Below are 20,242 nucleotides of genomic sequence, written 5' to 3' on the forward strand. Positions count from 1 at the left end.
ACAAAGTGAGGCAGTATTAGCAAGTTGAGATTGAAAGCATTTCAGTGCATTGTAAAGATCACACAGAGAAGCACTGGCAGTAAAATCAGATCCAATATCAGTATATAAATTAAAGCAAATATAATCAGATGGATTTCTTTAAGAATCAGAAAGGGATTGACTGTCAAAATTAACTAAAACGTTCCTGTATCAAGTGATTCCAGGATATAAAGTTTAGATTCTATGCATGGTATACCTCATCCTCTATTTTGTCAGCGTCAGTAAGTGGCTTGTAAGCATCCTTGTTTGGATGAAGGGCTGCCACAAACTCGTAATAATCGATGTAGCCATCTCCATCTCGATCAAATATGTCTGCCACCGCACTCATCTCCAGGCGGCTGGTAGGAAACTCTATAGAACAATTCAGTAAACAGAATCCTTTTAGTTAAATATTATGATGTTCTTCCCCCAAGTTAAACTTATGAACATAACTAAGTGACTATATAACCGCACAACAGAAACCGTTCCTTTAATTATTAACTTTCTACCAGTTCAAGACTTCGTTCAATTCAGGCTGCCAATGGTTCAACACATGGTATTGTACAAGGCCCGGTAGTGCAGGAAGGTCATTAAGTTCAATTCCCAGTCTGTGATGAGCAGTCAGATGTCCGCCAAGGTGGCAGAGGCGTGTTAAAAATAATCGCAGTGTCTCCGGGCTAAGGGAAACACAAAGGTCAACTGGGACACTCGTTCCCGAGTGTATCATATAGCCCTTGCTGGAAAAGATGTGCACATATGTATGTGCGTGTGTATGCAAGTTGTGCGTGTGACAGTGTCAAGTGAAGAGAAACCCGGTCCAGTTGTGGTGTACAGTAATCATGGTCTGAATCTTCGGCTCGCGAGCGGGTGCGGGGCCCGCTCACCGAGGTGTAAAATGATGCGCAGTGACATCGGGCGGGCGTCCCGACGTCACCGCGTGTCATTTAGATTTTCAGTTCGGTGGGCGCACAGCTGAGTTGGCTATGCGCCCACCGAACCGTCAAAGGCTTATTAAGGCCATTTAAATATCAATTAAACTAATAAACTGAGCTGCCTGTCCAACTTTAATTGGGGGCGCCAATTGGGTCCGCGCCCACCCCTGCACAACACCCCCTCGATGAGGGGAAAATTCTCCCCCAAGTAAATCAGAAGGTTAGATATAGATGAGAGACAACAAAACAAACTTTTGATCACGTTTTACTTTCACTGCAGATTATAAGGATGGAGAGGAACTGGTATCCACGACAACAGCGAGGGAATTTGACAAAAAAGATTCAAGGTGAATATGTTGGAAATACTCAACTGGTCAGCAAGCATCATTGGAGAGAAAGGACAAGCTATATTTCAGCTGTATATTCTTCATCACGAATAGTTCACTTCTCATTTTTGCTCTAGATTTTGAGCACTTGCAGTTGTTACTTACATTCAAATATTCAAGGGGTTTTGATAAGTTAAACAAGAAAAAACTACGTCCATCGAATGGCGAGTCAGTGGCTAATGGCCTTAAGACATAGGATTAGCAGCACAGTAACGAAGGGTGAAGATTGGAGGGATTAGTTCACTTTAGGCTGAAAATTGTCAGGATGTGGAATATCCTACCAGGGGTGGAAGAATAATGTAACTTGGTGGGTAAATCTTACCCCCTTTTTCTGCTGTCCAGGAATGTGTTAAAGGTGACAAATAAAGATGAACTGTTACTCTACAGGAGTATGATTCTAAGTGACTTGGGAAATATAGAGTGGTCTCTTTCAGGAGACACTAGAAGGGGTTTTTCAACACTCACTTGAGGAAAGGATTCCATCAATAAATTCTTGTCTTGTGATCTTCCCGTCCTGATCTTTGTCAATACGCCTGAAGAAATCCATTACTCTGGACTTCTTGTGGTTCATCCATCGCATGTACCTCTTTCGCCAAACGTCAAAATCAAAGTTGGCAAACTCCCTCAGCTTTAAGAGAAGCAAGGTCACAGTAAACTTCCAGCAATTTTACTTTTGGAAAAAAAAAAAATCTCAGTAATATCACTTTGGCCAAGTTTAATGGGGAGATCCACAAATTAGCACCTTCCCTCTCCAGATTAAAAATAAAATCCCACTAGCACAAATACTCTAGAAAGACTTGAATGAATAACAACTATTTGAGATACTATCAGAAATACAGAGCAAATTCTAGTCGGAGCAGGTTAAAACATCATTTGAAAAATTCCTTAAATATTTAAGGCACAGAAGTACTTAAATGTATAATCTTGCATTATGAAGGAAACAGCTGGTTTGCCAAATAAAGTAAGCAAGCCCAACAAAACATTTTAATTGCTCACTTATATAAGCATTAAAATGTTCCAGTTGCATGATTAGACATTTGGTATGAATATTTAAACCCGGTTATTTATCAGTTTTAATCTTTGCGAAAGTTCTGCGAACATAAATTAGAGGGAAAACATTCACTCATTGGGAAGTTATCGTGGTGTATATCTATGCTAATATACTTTACACATGTAATGTTCATTGGAAAACATTGCACATAATCCAGAAAAGCAAGCCACATTCAGGGTTTATACAATCCTCTTGACAAAAAATGTAATAAAATAAGCTCAGGGAAAAACATTCAGGAGTTCCACGTAATACTTATGTGGTAAAAACTAGGGGTTCCCCATATGGTTCATTTGGTGATATACCGGAGGGACCAGTATGGTTCATTTGGCAAAATTGGCTTATTTCAACATGCAGCAAGTTACTGAAGCAACGAATTGTTTTTACCATCGCTTAAGAAATGATGCCATTTCTGCATTCAAAAGTCTGGATTTCACATTGGAGGGATTATCACCAATTGCATTCCTTTGTCAATGTAAAATCTTCAAGATGGTTTGATTCCATTTGACAGAATGCAGGCTTAATAGGAATTTACTGGTTGTCCTTCCATTCAACTTTTGAAACTACAAGTTTAAAAAACGTTTACCTCCTCCAGCCTGTCGAGTGCATCATTGAGTTTCCGCCTTCTATCCAAAGCCAACAACCAGACCTGCTGCCACTTACTAACGAGGAGGTTAGCACGTGGATTTTTTGTCTCAATGGTCTGTGTTGCAGGTGAATACAGAGCCCGTGCTGGGAATCTTTTCCCTACAAGAGAAGCCACACCACACAATCAATATGGTTTAGTGGTAGGATGATTTCAATTTGGGATTTGGCTTGACGTTTACACTTACAAAATGGGACCTCAGTTACCGACCATAATCACGGGACCCCACCCTAAAAGTAACAAACTTGGCAGATATGAGTCCCACAAAATTAAACTTCAAACGGATAGAGCAGCACCAAAACAATCTCAGCAACCATACAAGACCACATATGGCAAAGATGTAATTTTCTTTTCAAAAGTACTTACTTTGTAAAGCTTTGAGAAATCAATTTATAAAAAACACACTTTCTATTGCTGAAGTACTGTATGCAGATGAAACACATCAACATGAAATTGCTGTTATTACTGTACACACTTCTTACATGCTTTTAACATTTAACTGAAAAGCTCTCAGAATCTAGAATAAACCATAGGGCTCAATTTGTTCATTTCATATCATTCTGAAACCCACTTGCAATGTAATATAAGCTGATAATTAAATCAAATTAATAATAAAAATTTTGGGAGTATCATCTATGCAACAGGGTCCCCAATTAACATAAATTTGAACTTCCCGCTTTGATTTAACTCTTGTACTGCCTAGTTTCCACTGGTTGGAGTGCATTGGAATACTCCCTATACTGAAAGGTAGGGTGGAGTGGTTCTTACTCTGCATTGTGTGTGACCTGGGGACTGCTTCATGCCAACACTGAATGCTGAGGGGGAAACTGTTTCATTTAGCACTATTAACATCCCTCACTTAGTTAGGCAAAAAAATCCGGAGTGATCTTCTATTACATTTCTTGTGCTCCAAGGATCAGGTTAACATCACAGAAAATTGTGAATTATTGCTGAGTACAATCGCTGCTCATTCATTATTAGTCTCAATCCCAGTGCCAAAACAGGCTGGGTGACACTTTCGTATTCTGATCTCCCAAACTCAAGATCCATCAAGTCATACCCTATGCTTTAACACCCACTGAAATAATGAGGACCTATTTTACATCTGTGAGTTTACATAACGATGACCATAAACTATGGTAATTACCCTGCACTTGGCTAGCCAGACTGAGCAGGCTGTCTCTTTCTTTTTAACTCATTTATGGGATGTGAGTATCACTGTCGAAGCCAGCATTTAGTGGCTATCTCTAATTGCTCTTGGGAAGATGGTGGTGAGCCATCTTCTTCAACTGCTGAAGTCCATGTGTTGTAGGTACACCCACAGTGCTGTTAAAGAGTTCCAGGATTTTGACCCAGCGACAGTGAAGGAACAGCAATACAGTCCCACGTTAGCATGGTGTGTGACTTGGAAGAGAACTTGTAGGTGGGGGTGTTCCCATGTATTCGCTGCCCTTGTCCTTCCAGGTGGTAGAGGTCGCAGGTTTGGAAGGGGCATTGGTGAGTTCCTGCAGTGCATCTTGTAGATGGTACATACTGCTGCTACTGTGGTGGAGGGAGTGTAGGTTTAAGATGACAGATGTGGTGTTGATCAAACGGGCACTTAGCCCTGGATGGTGTCAAGCATCTTGAGTGTTGTTGGAGCTGCACTCAGTCAGGCAAGTAGGGTGTACCTCTGTCACACGACTGACTTGTGCTTTGTAAATGGTGGACTGTCTGTGGGGAGATCATCCTTCAACTTTCAACACTGGTTCAATGAAGAGTGCAGGAGGGCATGCCAACAGCAGCACCAGGCACACCTAAAAATGAGATGCCAATCTGTTATGGCTACAAAGCAGGATTATATGGATTCTAAACAGTGGAAGCAGCATGTGATAGACAGAGCTAAGCAATCCAAAAACCAACAGATCAGATCAAAGCTCTACAGTCTTGCCACATCCAGTCGTAAATGATGATGGATAACTGAACAATAAGTGAAGGAGGATGGTGGGAAGACAGGCTTGTAAAATAGGTACTCACCCCCTACTGCCACCACTACCCTCCACCTTGTCTGACCATCAGCCTCAGGAGTGAGCCTGCTGGGCTGCACACTTGGTGTGGGCATCTCTTGTCGTGGGTTAAATCCCAGCAGCAACAGGGGGTGGCCCTTAAATGGCCATTAACTTTGCCACTTGAGGACTTTATTTGGCCCACAGGTGGACAGGCAACACAACTCCACCCTGTTGCTGGTAAAGTTGCAGCAGGGGGTAGACGGGTTGGCACAGAGAACGTCGCCCATGGCATGGTGCCCAACTTTATGGCACCCCTCCCCCCACCTGCCAACCCACCCCTAGGGGGTTGTAAAATCCAGCCCATTAACTCAATTTCTCTGGCCACAGATGCTACCTGAACTATTGTGTATTTCCAGCATTTCCTGTTTTTATTTCAGATTTCCAGCATCTGCAGTATTCTACATTTGTAAACAAGTTGTTGAAAATGCAAATTGGTAACATTGCAGGGAGGGAAACTGGGCATCTGGGAACTGAGTGAACAAGGCAAGCAACTGTGTATCTCTTCAACCAATCAGACTGAAGGACTTGTGAAACTTCACATTTTTAAAAATCTTCAGGAACAATTAAAATCTGGGGGACTGAGACTCTGCACTTGTAATAGTTCATTTTCAATGCTAGTGAGGTTGACTGCCAGTAATGACCCCTTATCACATCATTAAAAGAGTACTCAGACCTGAAATGATGAAAATTCAACTTTCTGTGAGAAGTTTAGTCCATATGTAATGCACACATACAGCAACAGATGTCATTAAGTATATTCCAATGGTGAGCCAGACAGGGAGATGCCACTTTCACAAAACTAATTGCAGAGTGGCACAACTGGGACACCAACTTTGCTTTAATCTTGTCTCTGCCTCTTGTTGAAGTCACTGTACAATTTAAATAATGGCAAACATCATTAGCTTCACTGTTATATTGACAGGAAAATTCTGGCCCATTATTTTATTTCGTGTTACATTCAAGTCCAAAATGGAAGTCATTGAAAATAAGCAGATGCTACAACATAAGATTATTTAGACGGAAACTCGATCACCACTTACTTGACCTTCCTTTATCTATGACAGGAATTTGGGACCCAATCTGGGTTGGTTCTGCAGCTTTCCTCTTGTATGTTTTTGTTACTTTATCCACATCTGGCTGCTTTCTGGTCATTTCCTCCATGAAAGACTAGGGTTAAAAATATCTTATTTATTAAAACATAATGGCATCATTAGCAAGAGAACCTTTCTCCCCCCTCAATATTCTTCTCTCTTCTTATATAGGAGTAATGTTTACTTCTCTGTCTCCATTTCTGGGGATAGGCTAACAATTAATCTTCACTACTAGCCCATGAGATCCAACAGCTACCTTGACTAAACTTCCTCGTACCATTTCTTGCAAGGATCCATTCCATTCTTCTGGTTTCTCCGCCTCTACTGCATCCATCTGTTAAGATGATGCAACCATCCATATCAGTGCTTCCGATACGTCTTTTTCTTTAACCAAGGAACCTCCCACCCCAGCATGGTTAACAGGGCCCTTGACCATGTCTGATCCATTCCGTGCACTTCTCACCCCTTCCCTCCCTCCCAAAACCCTTGTCCTCACTTTCCACCCAACCAGCCTCTGTATTCAACAAATCATCCTCCACCATTTCAACTACTTCCAGCTTGATGCCACCACCAAACACATCTTCTCCTGCCCTCCCCTTTCAGTATTCTGTAGGGATCGTTCCACTCTGCCATTAGTTTTGCTCCCTAGTCCATTCCTAAGTCACCTCCAACACCCCTCCCTTTCCTACAGCACCACTGCATGCAAGTAGAGGAGATGCAACACCTGCCCTTTTACATGTTCCCTTCTCACTGTCCAAGGCTCCAAAGAAGCCAAGAAAAACACTGATTTACTTGTACTTCATCATATTTAGTATACTGTATTTGTTGCTTAAAATGTGGCCTCCTCTACATTGGGGAAACCAAATGCAGACTGGGTGACTGCTTTGTGGAACACCTCCGTTCAGTCCACACTCATGACCCTGAGCTTCTTGTTGCTTGCCATTTTAATTCTCCACCTTGCTCCCTCTCTGACCTTTCTGTCCTTGGCCTGCTACAGTGTTCCAAACTCAAGGAACATCATCTCATTGCTCAACTTGGCACACTATAGTCTTCTGGACTTAACATTGAGTTTAACAATTTTAGATCTTAACCTCTGTCTCTATTACATTCCATGGTTTTTTTTGCTGGTTTGGTTTTTTCACGCTTATTTACTTTACATTCTGACAGCTGTTATCCAGCTCCTCACACTTCATGTCGACATGTCTTTTGTTTCTTTACTATACCCATCACCACTCCCTTGGGCTTTTGTCATTTAATCTATCCAGCCTCCAACCTATAACAGACCTTCCCTTTTGTTCTTACTCCCCTTCCACTGGTTGAAAAGCCTATTACATTCCTATAGTTCCTCAGTTCTGATGAAGTGTTATCAGCCTGAAACGTTAACTCTGTTTCTCTCCACAGATGCTGCCATAACCTGCTGAGTACTTTCAGCATTTTCTGTTTCTATTGCATATTTCCAGCATCAGGAGTATTTTGCTTTCGTAAGGTTACACGTGGTGGGTTGGGAGCAGCTGTACACCAGCCAACTTATTCAAGAGGCTAGTCTTCACATATGAGCCTAAATGGTGATTGCTGTCAAACTACCTGATCACAGGGAATAGGAATCGATGCACTATTTCCCAGCCAAATCCTCCTCTTATTGGACATCCACACATACTTGTTCCAACAAGCATGACTGCATGAGAAGACACTTTGGAAGATTTTGCCCCTTCCAATTCAATTGGACAGATTAAATGACAAAAGCACAAGCAAACTACATAACTGAGCACAGCCTAGATTTCGAAGCTTTGACATTCCTGAACTGTATGTCTCAGTTTCACCTCCTAGAGACTACCAAGGAACTCTCATATAATAAATGAAGAGGAATACTGCAATGTGTCACCCAGGTGAAATGTATTTAAATTTTTATACTCTTTTCTAAATGTCTAGCGTAGGCATCTGAATATTATTACATGTACAAGCTCAGATTCCAATTTTAGTGACGATTACCTGGTGCTCAGCAATAAGTGTTTTGACTTCTTCAATCTCCTGTGGAAGTTGTTCTTGGTCTCTCTGGGTGAGTATTGTCTCTGCCCACTGTAACCAGCCTAACAGGTTCTCCAGTAACTCCTGATTAGCAATAACATCGGCGAGAGCTGCTTCGAGTCGCAGTTGATGCTGTTTAGCCCATGCAGTTACCTGATTTTTACATAAAAAGAACAAAACATTTGTAAAAAAAAAAATCTCTCAAGTTTGAAGAATTCTTTGGAAAGCACTTTTCTCTTTTGCCCTTCTGCAACAGCACTTAAACAGCATCAACAAGCTAACGTACTTTGTGTTCAGAAAGCTGGGAGTCTGGTATATTGTGCTGTATAACAAGAATGGAAAGGGAAATCACCGTTTAGCACATTGGCCCGGTCATTCCACAAACCACGGACAAAGCACTCACTGCAGCCTTGACAGGTTATCACAGTTGTTAGGCATGCCTACAGCCCCCAAAGGTTGGGAGCTATTTTCATCGCAAAAAGTTGAATCATCTGCCTCTGTTGTAGTTCCCTCATTGTGTTGATTACTGCAGTATTAACTGCTTGGAAGGGTGGTGGGGGTGCGGGGGGCAGGGGGGGGGGTTAAGGAGAATGGTCTTCGCTGTCACAATTCACCACACAGCAAGCTTCTTTTCTCGGCCGATGAGCAGAAGGGAATAACTCCAAAAAATATTGTCAAATTGCCCCACATCACTCCTTCACACCTCTCAGCAGCATGCTGAAGAACAGCACTGGGAGTTTTCTGGGAGCAGGCTGCTCCTGGATCAATATACACACGAAGAATGGGGTGGAGGAGGACAAAGAAAAGTGAAGGCTAGAACTTGAAACATAGACACAACACTGCGGCAGGGAGAGATACTGAGAAAAGAGTATCTCCATATCAATATTATAAACACTTGTAGTAAAGGAATAAATTGCAACTAATGAGTTAATATATTTCATAATGGTCTGGTGACTAAAAGCCTAGAACAGTCCATTTTTCTGCCACATTTAAAAATGATTACGCAGCTACGCAGTTACAGCTCTGTTTGAAGTTAGTCACCCCTTCGAATCTGGCCCGGATTATTGTGATCCAATGCTTTATGGTTGTGATGGAGTCTGGATGGCAGATTGACAGGATAGCCTCTCCCATACCCACTGCCAAGTTCAGTTCAATCATCTTCTCATCCAGTTTCCTCCTAAACTCCTTTAAAAAAAGGAGGGCAAGTATTTCTCTTTTTAAGTGTCCCTATTTGGGGGATTGATTGTGCTCACCTCCCCAAATTACAAAAGGTGGGATTGCCACCAATGATTTCAGCAAGGAGAAATAATCCTGGGTCTGGGTTGGGTGTGTAAAACAGACGGGCAAACCACTACTGAAACCTGCCTTTTAATTGCATGTACAGCATGACAGCATGTGTATTTTACTATTCACATATGTGTGTGTGTGATATATATATATATATAGTATATCTCCACATGGATATTATATCTACTTGTAGTATAGGAATAAATTGCAACTAATGAGTTAATATATTTCATAATGGTCTGGTGACTAAAAGCCTAGAACAGTCCATTTTTCTGCCACATTTAAAAATGATTACACAGCTACGCAGTTACATCTCTGTTTGAAGTTAGTCACCTCTTCGAATCTGGCCCGAATTATTGTGATCCAATGCTTTATGGTTGTGATAGAGTCTGGATGGCAGATTGACAGGATAGCCTCTCCCATATCCACTGCCAAGTTCAGTTCAATCATCTTCTCATCCAGTTTCCTCCTAAACTCCTTTAAAAAAAGATAAAAGCAAGAGTCCAATCAGCCAGATTAAAGATCACCAGCTGCATTCATCAATAAAGCAATTTGGAATCCAAGTTTTGCATTTTCAGACAAAATAGGATAATCTATATATATGCAGAAGACCAAATTTAGAAACAAGTTTCAGTGTTTATACTATTTCCATCACAGTGTATCTGCCGTGGCTCAGTGGTTGCACTCTCACCCACTGACTCACTCCAGCCACCTCAGCATTAAACATCTAGACTGTCACAGCAGGGAGAGGGTGCTGTACTATTGGAGGTACCACCTATGGGCTAACACATTACAACTGAGGCCCCATCTGTCCTCTCAGGTGGACATAAAATGTCCCGCAACACTGTTTCAAAGTACAAGAGCAGGGCAGTCCTCCACAGGATCCTGGTGAAAATTTATCCCTCAACCAATGCCGTTAAAACAGATTATCTGAGCATTATACATTGCCGTTTGTGGAATCTTGCTGTGCGCAAACTGACTGCCATGTTTTCCAACACTGTAACAGTGACTACACTTCAAAAAGGAGAATACTTCATTGGCTGTGAAGCTCTTTGGGACGTCCTGAAGTTGTGAGGGGCTCTATATATAAATGCAAACCTTTCTTTCTGCTGTCAGTCTTTATTCGCTGATTTCATTCAACTCTTCCAGTTGTGGGCCTTAATTACTACAAGTAGTAATACTAGCACCAGCACAATGGGCCAAATGGCCTTCTGCTGTACTATAAGATTGCTGATTCTGTGCACAGTGCAAATCATATCCACCATTAGTTATGTGCAAGAGCGTAGTTTGCAATGTTGCTGTACTACCTACTGTGATAGACTCACTGCAGTACTGGGTAACTTCTTCAAAAATACAGTGGTGAAAGCTCCCTTGAGACCTTTTTAAGAACAGTATCTTATTTAGCCAATTCCTGCAAAACCAGCCCAAAATTCAGACAATTTGCTGTGAGATTTCCCAATTTGCTCACACTCATATTGCACTTTATCCTTCACAAATCACTGAGTCACTGACATCTCAGCTTTGCTCTTCCTCCTGAAAAGCAACGAGTGGAAACTTGGCATAGAGGAGAATCGTGCACCTTGTCAAGTGTGCTAATAAGGGCATCGGATTCGCAAACTGGTTTTACTGAATCAAATATTCTTTTTTGAAGAATAGTAAATAATTCAACATTGGCAAACCCACCCAGGCTGATGTTGTAATCCAAACCTTGGGCAGAGAGCAAAAGGAGTTTGGATTTCTACTTGCAAATAAGACACTGCACTGCAAAGCTCATGTGGTACCACCACGTCACCGATTTCTGCTATTGTTAACCACCCAGCACATTCACACTATTTCTCCCTCACCAATAACTTGACAGAACTGGCTAAACGTTCTAAAAGCACAAAAAGCTGGGTGTGCACAATGCTTGCACACCGACTGGGGGAGGGTGGAGGGAGGTGGAATTCTCTGGCCCTGCCCACTGCTGGAATCGTCCAGTCCTGCTAAAAGTCAATGAACTGTAGCCTCATTTACTCCAAAAGCTTAACGCAATGTGCTCCCTGTTATTCAGATCCCATCAAGGCTCATCAGGTATTAATGGACTTTTGGCTGGGCTGCTGAATCTCCCATGGCAGATCCCGCCACATGGGGCTGGAAAATCCTGGCCTGGGAGTGGATAAAGCAGACAATGCTACATTTTCCAATGAGTTCTGCAAACTTCCAGAAGGTTAAACAATGAGATTTTAAGGGTTTTTTAAAAGAGATTTTAAGGGTTAAACAATAAGTGGGTTTTATTACCAGCAGATACAAGGGTGGAAGATTCTAAACCAAATGCAAACATCCTTTTCTGGGACTTAAAAAAACAGTATTAATACATCCAAATCACTGAAAGACTTCACCAGCCCTAAATGGAGGACCAAATTCCACTGGCTCACTCTATACTCAATGTAGGCAAAAAACACAGAAAAAGCTGGAAGCACTCAGGTCAGGCAGCATCTGTGGTAACAGAATATGAGGTAAGATGGGAACCTTCATGGGTCCTGGCTATGCCTGACCTTTTGTGGGATACATAGAACACTCTTTGTTCTAGCCCTACTCGGGTCCCCTCCCTCACCGGTACATTGATGTGGTGCCTTGGTGCTGCTTCCGGTTCTCACATCAAACTGGAAAATTTTTATCAACTTTATTTTCAATTTTCACACTTCCTCAACTTCATGTGGTCCATCTCCAACTCTTCCTTTCCTCAACTTCTCTATCTCTATATCTAGGGGTAGGCTTAGCCCAGTGACTCACACAGTTACCTTGTTTAAACTTCCTCCCAAGCTGCTTCCAGTATGAATTCTGTTCCATTCTCCCAATTTCTCCATCTACCGTTAACTCAGTTTTTCTCTCCATAGATAATGTCTGGCTAACAATTTCAGTTTTTTATTTCAAAATTCCAGCATCTGAAGCATTTTGCTCCAATAAAGGTATGTTTAGCAAAAATCTCAATTGCCACGAGGCCTTTACTGGCCCCTTTATCTTCTGCCTTTCACCAGAGAGAGACAGGGAAAAACCACAATTCCCTAACTAAAGAAAGACTTTGCATTTATATAGCACCTTATGTCCTCAGTTTATCCCAAAGCATTACAAATAGAACCTCACTATCATTATGAGCTACACAGATTTTCCGCAGCAGCAATTTAAGTTATGTCTGTAGCCTCATTTACTCCAAAATCTTAACGCATTGTGCTCTGTTATTCAGGTCCTGTTAAGGCTTATTGGGTATAAATCATTTTAAAAGCCCATGTATCTGCTCAGCTTCTTTCTAACCTTGTGCTGCTCTATAAGCCCACTGAGGGCCTCCTTGTCATCTGGAAGAACGCCATGGAAACGAAGGGTCTGTTCAGCTTCAGCCAACCACTCCAGCAACACATGAACAGCAGAGTGGAATTCCTCAGCCTGTAAGTGCAACATATATCTATCAAGACCAGTCACAACTTGGCAGCCACAAGTTAACATGGATTTTTAAATCATTTCAATTTTGAACAAGGACAGGATGGAAGAAAAATAAATTAATTTCAAGAAAGCTTGCTTCAAACTGAATGCAGAGTAGGCCAAGGGCTCAGGTGATTAAACACACTGTCATGGGTGAAACTTCAAGAAAGACTTGAGGTTCATTCTTTGGACAATAATAAAGTTAGCTGATCTCGGGGCAGTTGGGGTGTGACATTTGCCCTTGGTGCTCCTAGATTAGATAATGGACAAAACAAAAATCAGCCAAATTCAAGAAAGGGAAAATTATGGAGGACTATGGGGAAAGTGCAGGGCAAGTGGTACTATTTGAATAGCTCTTTCAAAGAGCTGACACAGACATAATGGGCCAAATGGAGTCTGAGTTGTAAGATTCTGATTCTATTGCTGCTATTCAGTGACCCCCCCCAATGGAAGTGTGTGGACGTGCTTGGCAGGTGAGGACGTGATCAGCGCTCACCTGTAGCGTCCTCTATGGAGAAGAAGCTAGCGTGCACACGCACACACACGTACATAGAGACACACACACTTTCTTGGTTGACATGTAGTAAGTGACCACCTGGCTGACATGCTGAAGATTGGGTAACTCTCAAATAATGAGCAGACTGCTCTCAGGAGGGCAGAAAACCGCGAAAGAAACTATTTTTCAATATAAAGAAAATGAAAAACTTTCATTTTATTGTATTCTAATTCACATGGTATCTTTTACCTGGTTCAGGGCTTGCTCCAGACGGGCTTGTTTAGAGACAGAGAGGGCACACACAGTCTCCCAGCGAGTACTAAGCTCTTGCATTTGCACTTTGACCCAGGAGGAATCGTCACGACTGGCCTCCACCAGTTCACGGGCAGAGCGTTTGAGGGCCTGGACACCACTGGTCCGTTTGCCCAGCTCCTTCTGGAACACCTGCAAAGAAAATGGTTCCGTTCCATTATACATTCAGAGTGACTCTTCTGGATTGAACATCGTATGCTCAGAACAGTGCAATAGGGCCAGGGACAGTCACTGAACATCATTGGGAACAGTTGCATAAATGGTATATGAAACGGAGCCAGTGTCCCAAATGCAACACGGACATTGTTGAAAAGTGAATGAATTTTATAAGAATTCTGGCATAGAAATAGGCCATTTGGCCCAACAGATCCGTGACGTTGTTTATGCTCCACTCAAGCCTCCACCCCCTCTATCAGCATATCCTCTATTCCCTTTTCCCTCACTTTCCCATAAAGGTATCTATGCTACTCAGCCCTAGTCCTTGAACACTACAGTGTGTACTGACCACCCTTCTCCTCCCTCTCCACTTCAATCCTGCAACAATGCTTCCTGATTTTCACCACAGAGACAGGTTATTCATTAGCACTGTGATACAAAATACAAATCTGCAATGCACGCTAAGAATATTTCAGTAGACAGTTTGTCTTCCAAGATTGCTGAGTCTGTAAACAGTCGCTAATTCAAAATTCTCAATCTTATTTTCAAATCACCCAACGGTCTTGACCATTTATATCTCTGTAATCTGCTCCAGCTCCACAACCCTTCAAAATCTCTGTGTTCCTCATATCCTGGCCTCTTGTGCATCCCTGATTTTAATCGCTCCAACAATGGGGGTGGCCATTTTTTCATATATAAACTGACTTGGCCTTAAGCTCCGGAATGACCTCCCTAAACCTCGCCACTTTTCCATGTCTCTTTCCTCCTTTAAGAAACTCCTTAAAGCTACTTTTCAACTGTCCTAATATCTCATGTGGCTCAGCATGGCCAATTTTGTTTGATAATCACTCATGTGAAAGTGCCTTGGGACCTTAACTATGTTAAGGTGGCCATACAAATGCATGCTGTTGTTGTAATGGGAGGGGTTTCTCAAATTTTAACTAGGATTAGGTTATTCGTGCTACCTGTACTAAAGTCAAAACAGCAGAGTACCCTGTGGATACTACAACCCCTCAAATCTGCACAAAAATTAACAGGATCACTTCCCTGTGTCCACCTCATCTCGACGGTCCCTGTGAAACCAATCATAGAGACACCAACAAGTGGGAGTTTCCATGTGATCCAGCCTGATGTTGGGGAGGGTGGGGTAGCAAAGAGTGGGCGATGTTGGGGGGGCGGGGGGTGCGGAAATTGCTTTTGCTCACAAATGCTTCTGCATTCACAGCTGCTGGCCTTTGAGCTGGCATGCTCAGGATTTCATGGTTGATTTTTTAAGATATAAACATGGGGCCTACTGTCCTTTCTGTAGGTACCATGCTTTAAAAGATCTAAAATAAGATTTCATGTACATCCATTTGTAAATGTGAGCCATCTGAGACTGGACTTTGAGCAGCAACTGAAAATAAAGTTTCGGAGACAGACACAATACACTGACCAAATTAACTTGTTGAATAAAGCACAAGCGAATCACTCAGGGGAGATCTGGACTCCGTAAATTATCTTGGATGTATTATTTCAGACAATCACAATGTAAGTTGTAGGACTTGGTGGGGGGTGGAAAATAAGAGGGCGCTTTTCAGGGTTTAACTTTGACAGAAGCAGTTAACATTACCTTGTGAGCATCAATCAGGTTCATCACCAGGTCAATGTCCCCATGCACTGGCTGATCTTCAGCCAGCATGGGCTCAATCTTGTACAGCCAATCAATGAGAGCTTGCAAGGCATCTGTAAACTGGCCTGAGAACAGCAGTGCTTCCTCCAATTTGTTCTGTCTGAAATGGAAACACAGAAAGTATATACTCAAGATTAGCCAGTGACAGACATATCTGAATCATCTTCAAACTTAAACACAGACACAAGGTTGGGTTGCTAGTTTGAAAATTCACTCCTGTTGCCTCGAGCAACACTTGCAACATGGCTGCAGAAATATTTGTTAACGAGTGTGAACGTCCAGGAGTGATGCTAATTAAAAATCTAATCCTTAGGCTCTGAATCGGTCACTGTCTTAAGGACACAGCCAGGTGTGACATTAAGCAACACAGTCCAGGAAGGTCCAAGAGCCTAACTCCAGACCATGAATACCTCAGCCAGGTTGGAAGGTGGGATCCCGGAATTGGTCTCCGTGATCTTGAGCAGGGAAGGAGTTTTCACTCTCAAATACTATCCAAAGTGGTCCTTGTGGTGAAGTGCACATTCAGAGTGGACGTGGATCAAATGCAATCTCCAGGGTCTTGTGAAGAACTCCTACTTGGGTGGGACAACTGGAAGTTTCCTACCCACATAAGGAACAATATTTCAACAATATTACTGAAGACTTGTGCTCCAGAACTTGCCGCACCCCTAGCCAAGCTGTTCCAGTACAGCTACAACACTGACATCTACCCGGCTAGGTGGAAAATTGCCCAGGTATGTCCTGTACACAAAAAGCAGGACAAATCCAACCCGGCTAATGTCCCATCAGTCTACTCTCCGTCATCGGTAAAGTAATGGAAGGAGTCATCAAAAGTGCTATCAAGTGGCACTTGCTTAGCAATAATCTGCTCACTGATGGCCAGTTTGGGTTCCGCCAAGGTTAATCAGCTCTTGACCTCAATATAGCCTTGGTTCAAACATGGACAAAACAGCTGAACTCCCGAGGTGAGAGTGATTGCCCTTGACGTCAAGGCCACAATTGACAGAATGTAGCATCAAGGAGCCCTAGCAAAACTGGGAATCAGGGGGAAAACTCTCCGCTGGTTGGAGTCATACCTAGCACAAAGGAAGATGATTGTGGTTGTTGGAGGTAAGTCATCTCAGCTCCAGGACATGACCGCAGGAGTTCCTCAGGGCAGTGTCCCCAGCCCAACCATCTTCAGCTGCTTCATCAATGACCTTCCTTCCACCATAAGGTCAGAAGTGTGGATGTTCACTAATGATTGCACGATGTTCAGTACCATTTGCGACTCCTCAGATACTGAAGCAGTCCATGTCCAAATGCAGTAAGACATGTCAGCCCAAGTCTGGATGTTGTCCAAGTGGCAAGTAACATTCGTGCCACACAAGTGTCAAGCAATGACCATCCCCAATAAGAGAGAATCAACCATCGCCCCTTGATGTTCAATGGCATTACCATCACTCAATCCCCCACTATTAACATCCTAGAGGTTACCATTGACCAGAAACTGAACTGGACTAGCCATATAAATACTGTGGTTACAAGAGCAGGTCAAAGGCTAGGAATTGTGTGACGAGTAACCCACGTCCTCATTCCCCAAAGCCTGTCCATCATCTACAAGGCACAAGTCAGGAGTGTGATGGAATACTCCCCACTTGCCTGGATGGATGCAGCTCCCACAACACTAAAGAAGCTGGACACCGTCCACGACAAAGCAGCCCGCTTGATTGGCACCACATCCACAAACATTCACTCCCTCCAACACTGATGCACAGTAGCAGCAGAGTGTACCCTCAAAAGATGCACTGTTGCAATTCACCAAGGCCCCTTGGACAGCACCTTCCAAACCCATGACCACTACCACCTAAAAGGACAAGGGCAGCAGATAGATGGGAACACCACCACCTGGAAGTTCCTCTCCAAGTCATTCACCATCCTGACTTGGAAATATATCGCTGTTCCTTCACTGTCACTGGGTCAAAATCCTGGAACTCCCTCCCTAACAGCATTGTGTACCTACACCACATGGACTGCAGCGGTTCAAGAAGCTCGCCACCACCTTCTCAAGGGCAATTGCAGATGGACGATAAATGCTGGCCCAGCCAGCCACATTGTGGAAATGAATTTAAAAAAAACTGTTTATCATACAGTCAATGGACAGAAGTTTCAAGTTCCTCAGGAGGACAAAATGGGCACTGTAAGATCGCCTGCCCATTGTACACTCTGCCATTGGAAGGGTAAAATCAAGTGTGGCATGTAATGGGCAGCCAATCCCCTAACCCCTCCCAACCACAACCCCACCCCCCGATTTTTCAATGCATCAAACTTGTAAGCTCCGACTACTATGTTCAGGAGTGGGTAAAATTATGGGAAAATTAACTGATTCAGTTGGTGTTGTAGACTTTTTTTTATACATTCATGTGATGTGGGTATCGCTAACATTTATCACCCATCCGTAATTACCCTTGAGAAGGTGCTGGCAGGCTGCCTTCTTGAACCGCTGCAGTCCCTGGTACACCCACAGTTATTAGGGAGGGAGTTCCAGGATTTTGACTCAGTGACAGTGAAGGAACGGTGATATATTTCCAAGTCAGGGTGGTGAATGACTTGGAGGGGAACTTACAGGTGGTGGTGTTCCCATCTATCTGCTGCCTTTGTCCTTCTAGATGGCAGAGATCATGGGTTTGGAAGGTGTTGTCGAAGGAGCCTTGGTGAAGTCCTGCAGTGCATCATGTAGATGGTACACACTGCTGCTACTATGAGTCGGTGGTGGAGGGAGTGAATGTTTGTGGGTGTGGTGCCAATCAAGTGAGCTGCTTTGTCCTGGATGCCATTGAACATCAAGGGGCGATGGTTGGATTCTCTCTTGTTGGAGATGGTCATTGCCTGACACTTGTGTGGTGCGAATGTTACTTGCTGCCTGTTAGCCCAAGTCTGGATATTGTCCAGGTCTAGCTGCATTTGGACATGGACTGCTTCAGTATCGGAGGAGTCGGGAATGGTGCTCAACATTGTGCAATCATCAGCGAACATCCACACTTCTGACCTTATGATGGAGGGAAGGTCGTTGATGAAGCAGCTGAAGATGGTTGGGCCTAGGACACTACCCTGAGGAACTCCTGCAGTGATGTCCTGGAACTGAGATGATTGACCTCCAACCATCTTCCTACGTGCTAGGTATGACTCTAACCAGCAGAGAGTTTTTCCCCTGATTCCCATTGACTCCAGTTTTACTAGGGCTCCTTGATGCCACACTCGGTCAAACACTGCCTTGATGTCAAGGGAAGTCACTTGTCCACATTTGAACCAAGCTGCAATGAGGTTGTAAGACTGCAAAGAATGAAATGATAATCTTACGAATCCTGGAGTCAAAATTACGGTCTTCTATAGTCAGTGGGTTTTTTTCTGGATACAGGATTAGTCTGCACAGTTTTCAATCTATAACTGAGCAGTTTGTTTTGCCAGCAATTGTCTATTGTACACACGTCTTTGATGGATGGCATTCACCAAAAGACATTTAATTGACCTATTACTAAAATTTAGCTCATACTATGAGACTACCGGGACACATCTTAAAATTCAACATTACTCTGATGTTACTTATTTCATATGAACCACTTCATAATATCAGAAAAATATACATTACAGAACAAGAGAACTTTTGCCTCAGTCACTTTTGGAACATATCATCTTCAATTGCAATAGGAAACAGCTTTAAGTACTTGGCATCATCTATTATGGTTGTTAAACAGGAAGGAATCATTAATTGCAAACATTTTATGAATGGGATACTAATTCCACTTGCATTTTAAAAATGAGCTTGGAGAACTGCACAATGTAATCCAGACTTGTAATGTTAATGCAGAGCAATGTGATAGCAATTGAATTAGAAGCTTAAGGGAAATAGACACTCCATTCATGTCCGTTTGGAGCCATCAGTATGGAAATAACACAGTGTTACCTTTGGTACTTTAAATTTTCACCTCTACATACAGCAGGGTCACAATTGCTTCATTTTCACTGTCGTCTTTCGTGCTCGCAAATATTTTGCGTATGTTTACTTGTGATACTTTGCAAATCGCATTAACCAAGGACAAAGGTCCATTTAACACATGACATGGCAGAGCTTAGATTAATTCGACTGCAGAAACCACTACCCATTCAACCAATTGCTACCGTGTCACCTGAGGCCAGTCAGATCCCAGAACCAACTCTGTACAATCATTCTAATGTGCAGTTTTGTGACTGAACTAATCATATTTTACCAAAACTATTAGTGCATATGATGGTTCCTCATCCATCCCACTACTTACCCTGAAAAATAAAATATCACACAAATAACACAAAAAAAATTACAAACACAAATCGCAAGTTGAGCTGCAAATGTTGTCATTCCCTCTTCCAATTCCTTTGTTATCTTTCTCCCTCCATGACACAATTTAACAGTTTTGAACCTATATCCCCTCCTCCCCCATATTCAGGGCCGGTATCCTGAAGCCTGATGTGAACAGCATAAATGCAACAAACTAAAGGTACAAATATGCTGATGACAACATCGCTTCCCATCTCCCATTGCCATCTGCAGTGGTTTTACAATCCCCCAAGCTAACCCTCCTGCAGGTCTCCGCCAGCACAACCTTCACCGCGACACCACCATTCAGTTACCAGCTCCCATGCTCGGACCTGA

General features: G+C 42.8%; 1 protein-coding gene across 29 annotated transcripts in view; it reads right to left on the reverse strand.

Moving 5' to 3' along the window:
- Nucleotides 1-20,242, reverse strand: part of dst (dystonin) — a 568,493-nt gene that overhangs the window by 14,362 nt on the left and 533,889 nt on the right. For 28 of the 29 annotated variants that reach the window (XM_078541812.1, XM_078541821.1, XM_078541818.1 and 25 more), the window contains 9 exons: nt 15,514-15,673; nt 13,683-13,877; nt 12,773-12,901; nt 9,815-9,958; nt 8,159-8,347; nt 6,119-6,245; nt 2,971-3,131; nt 1,802-1,964; nt 236-390 (listed from right to left, as the gene is read on the reverse strand). In XM_078541812.1, coding sequence (XP_078397938.1) covers nt 236-390; nt 1,802-1,964; nt 2,971-3,131; nt 6,119-6,245; nt 8,159-8,347; nt 9,815-9,958; nt 12,773-12,901; nt 13,683-13,877; nt 15,514-15,673 — 1,423 coding nt within the window. Of the gene's footprint in view, nt 1-235; nt 391-1,801; nt 1,965-2,970; nt 3,132-6,118; nt 6,246-8,158; nt 8,348-9,235; nt 9,380-9,814; nt 9,959-12,772; nt 12,902-13,682; nt 13,878-15,513; nt 15,674-20,242 lie in introns of all 29 variants that reach the window. The other variant, XM_078541794.1, reaches the window with a different exon arrangement.

This window comes from Cetorhinus maximus, chromosome 5, assembly GCF_964194155.1.
Source record: "Cetorhinus maximus chromosome 5, sCetMax3.hap1.1, whole genome shotgun sequence".
Taxonomy (NCBI): domain Eukaryota; kingdom Metazoa; phylum Chordata; class Chondrichthyes; order Lamniformes; family Cetorhinidae; genus Cetorhinus; species Cetorhinus maximus.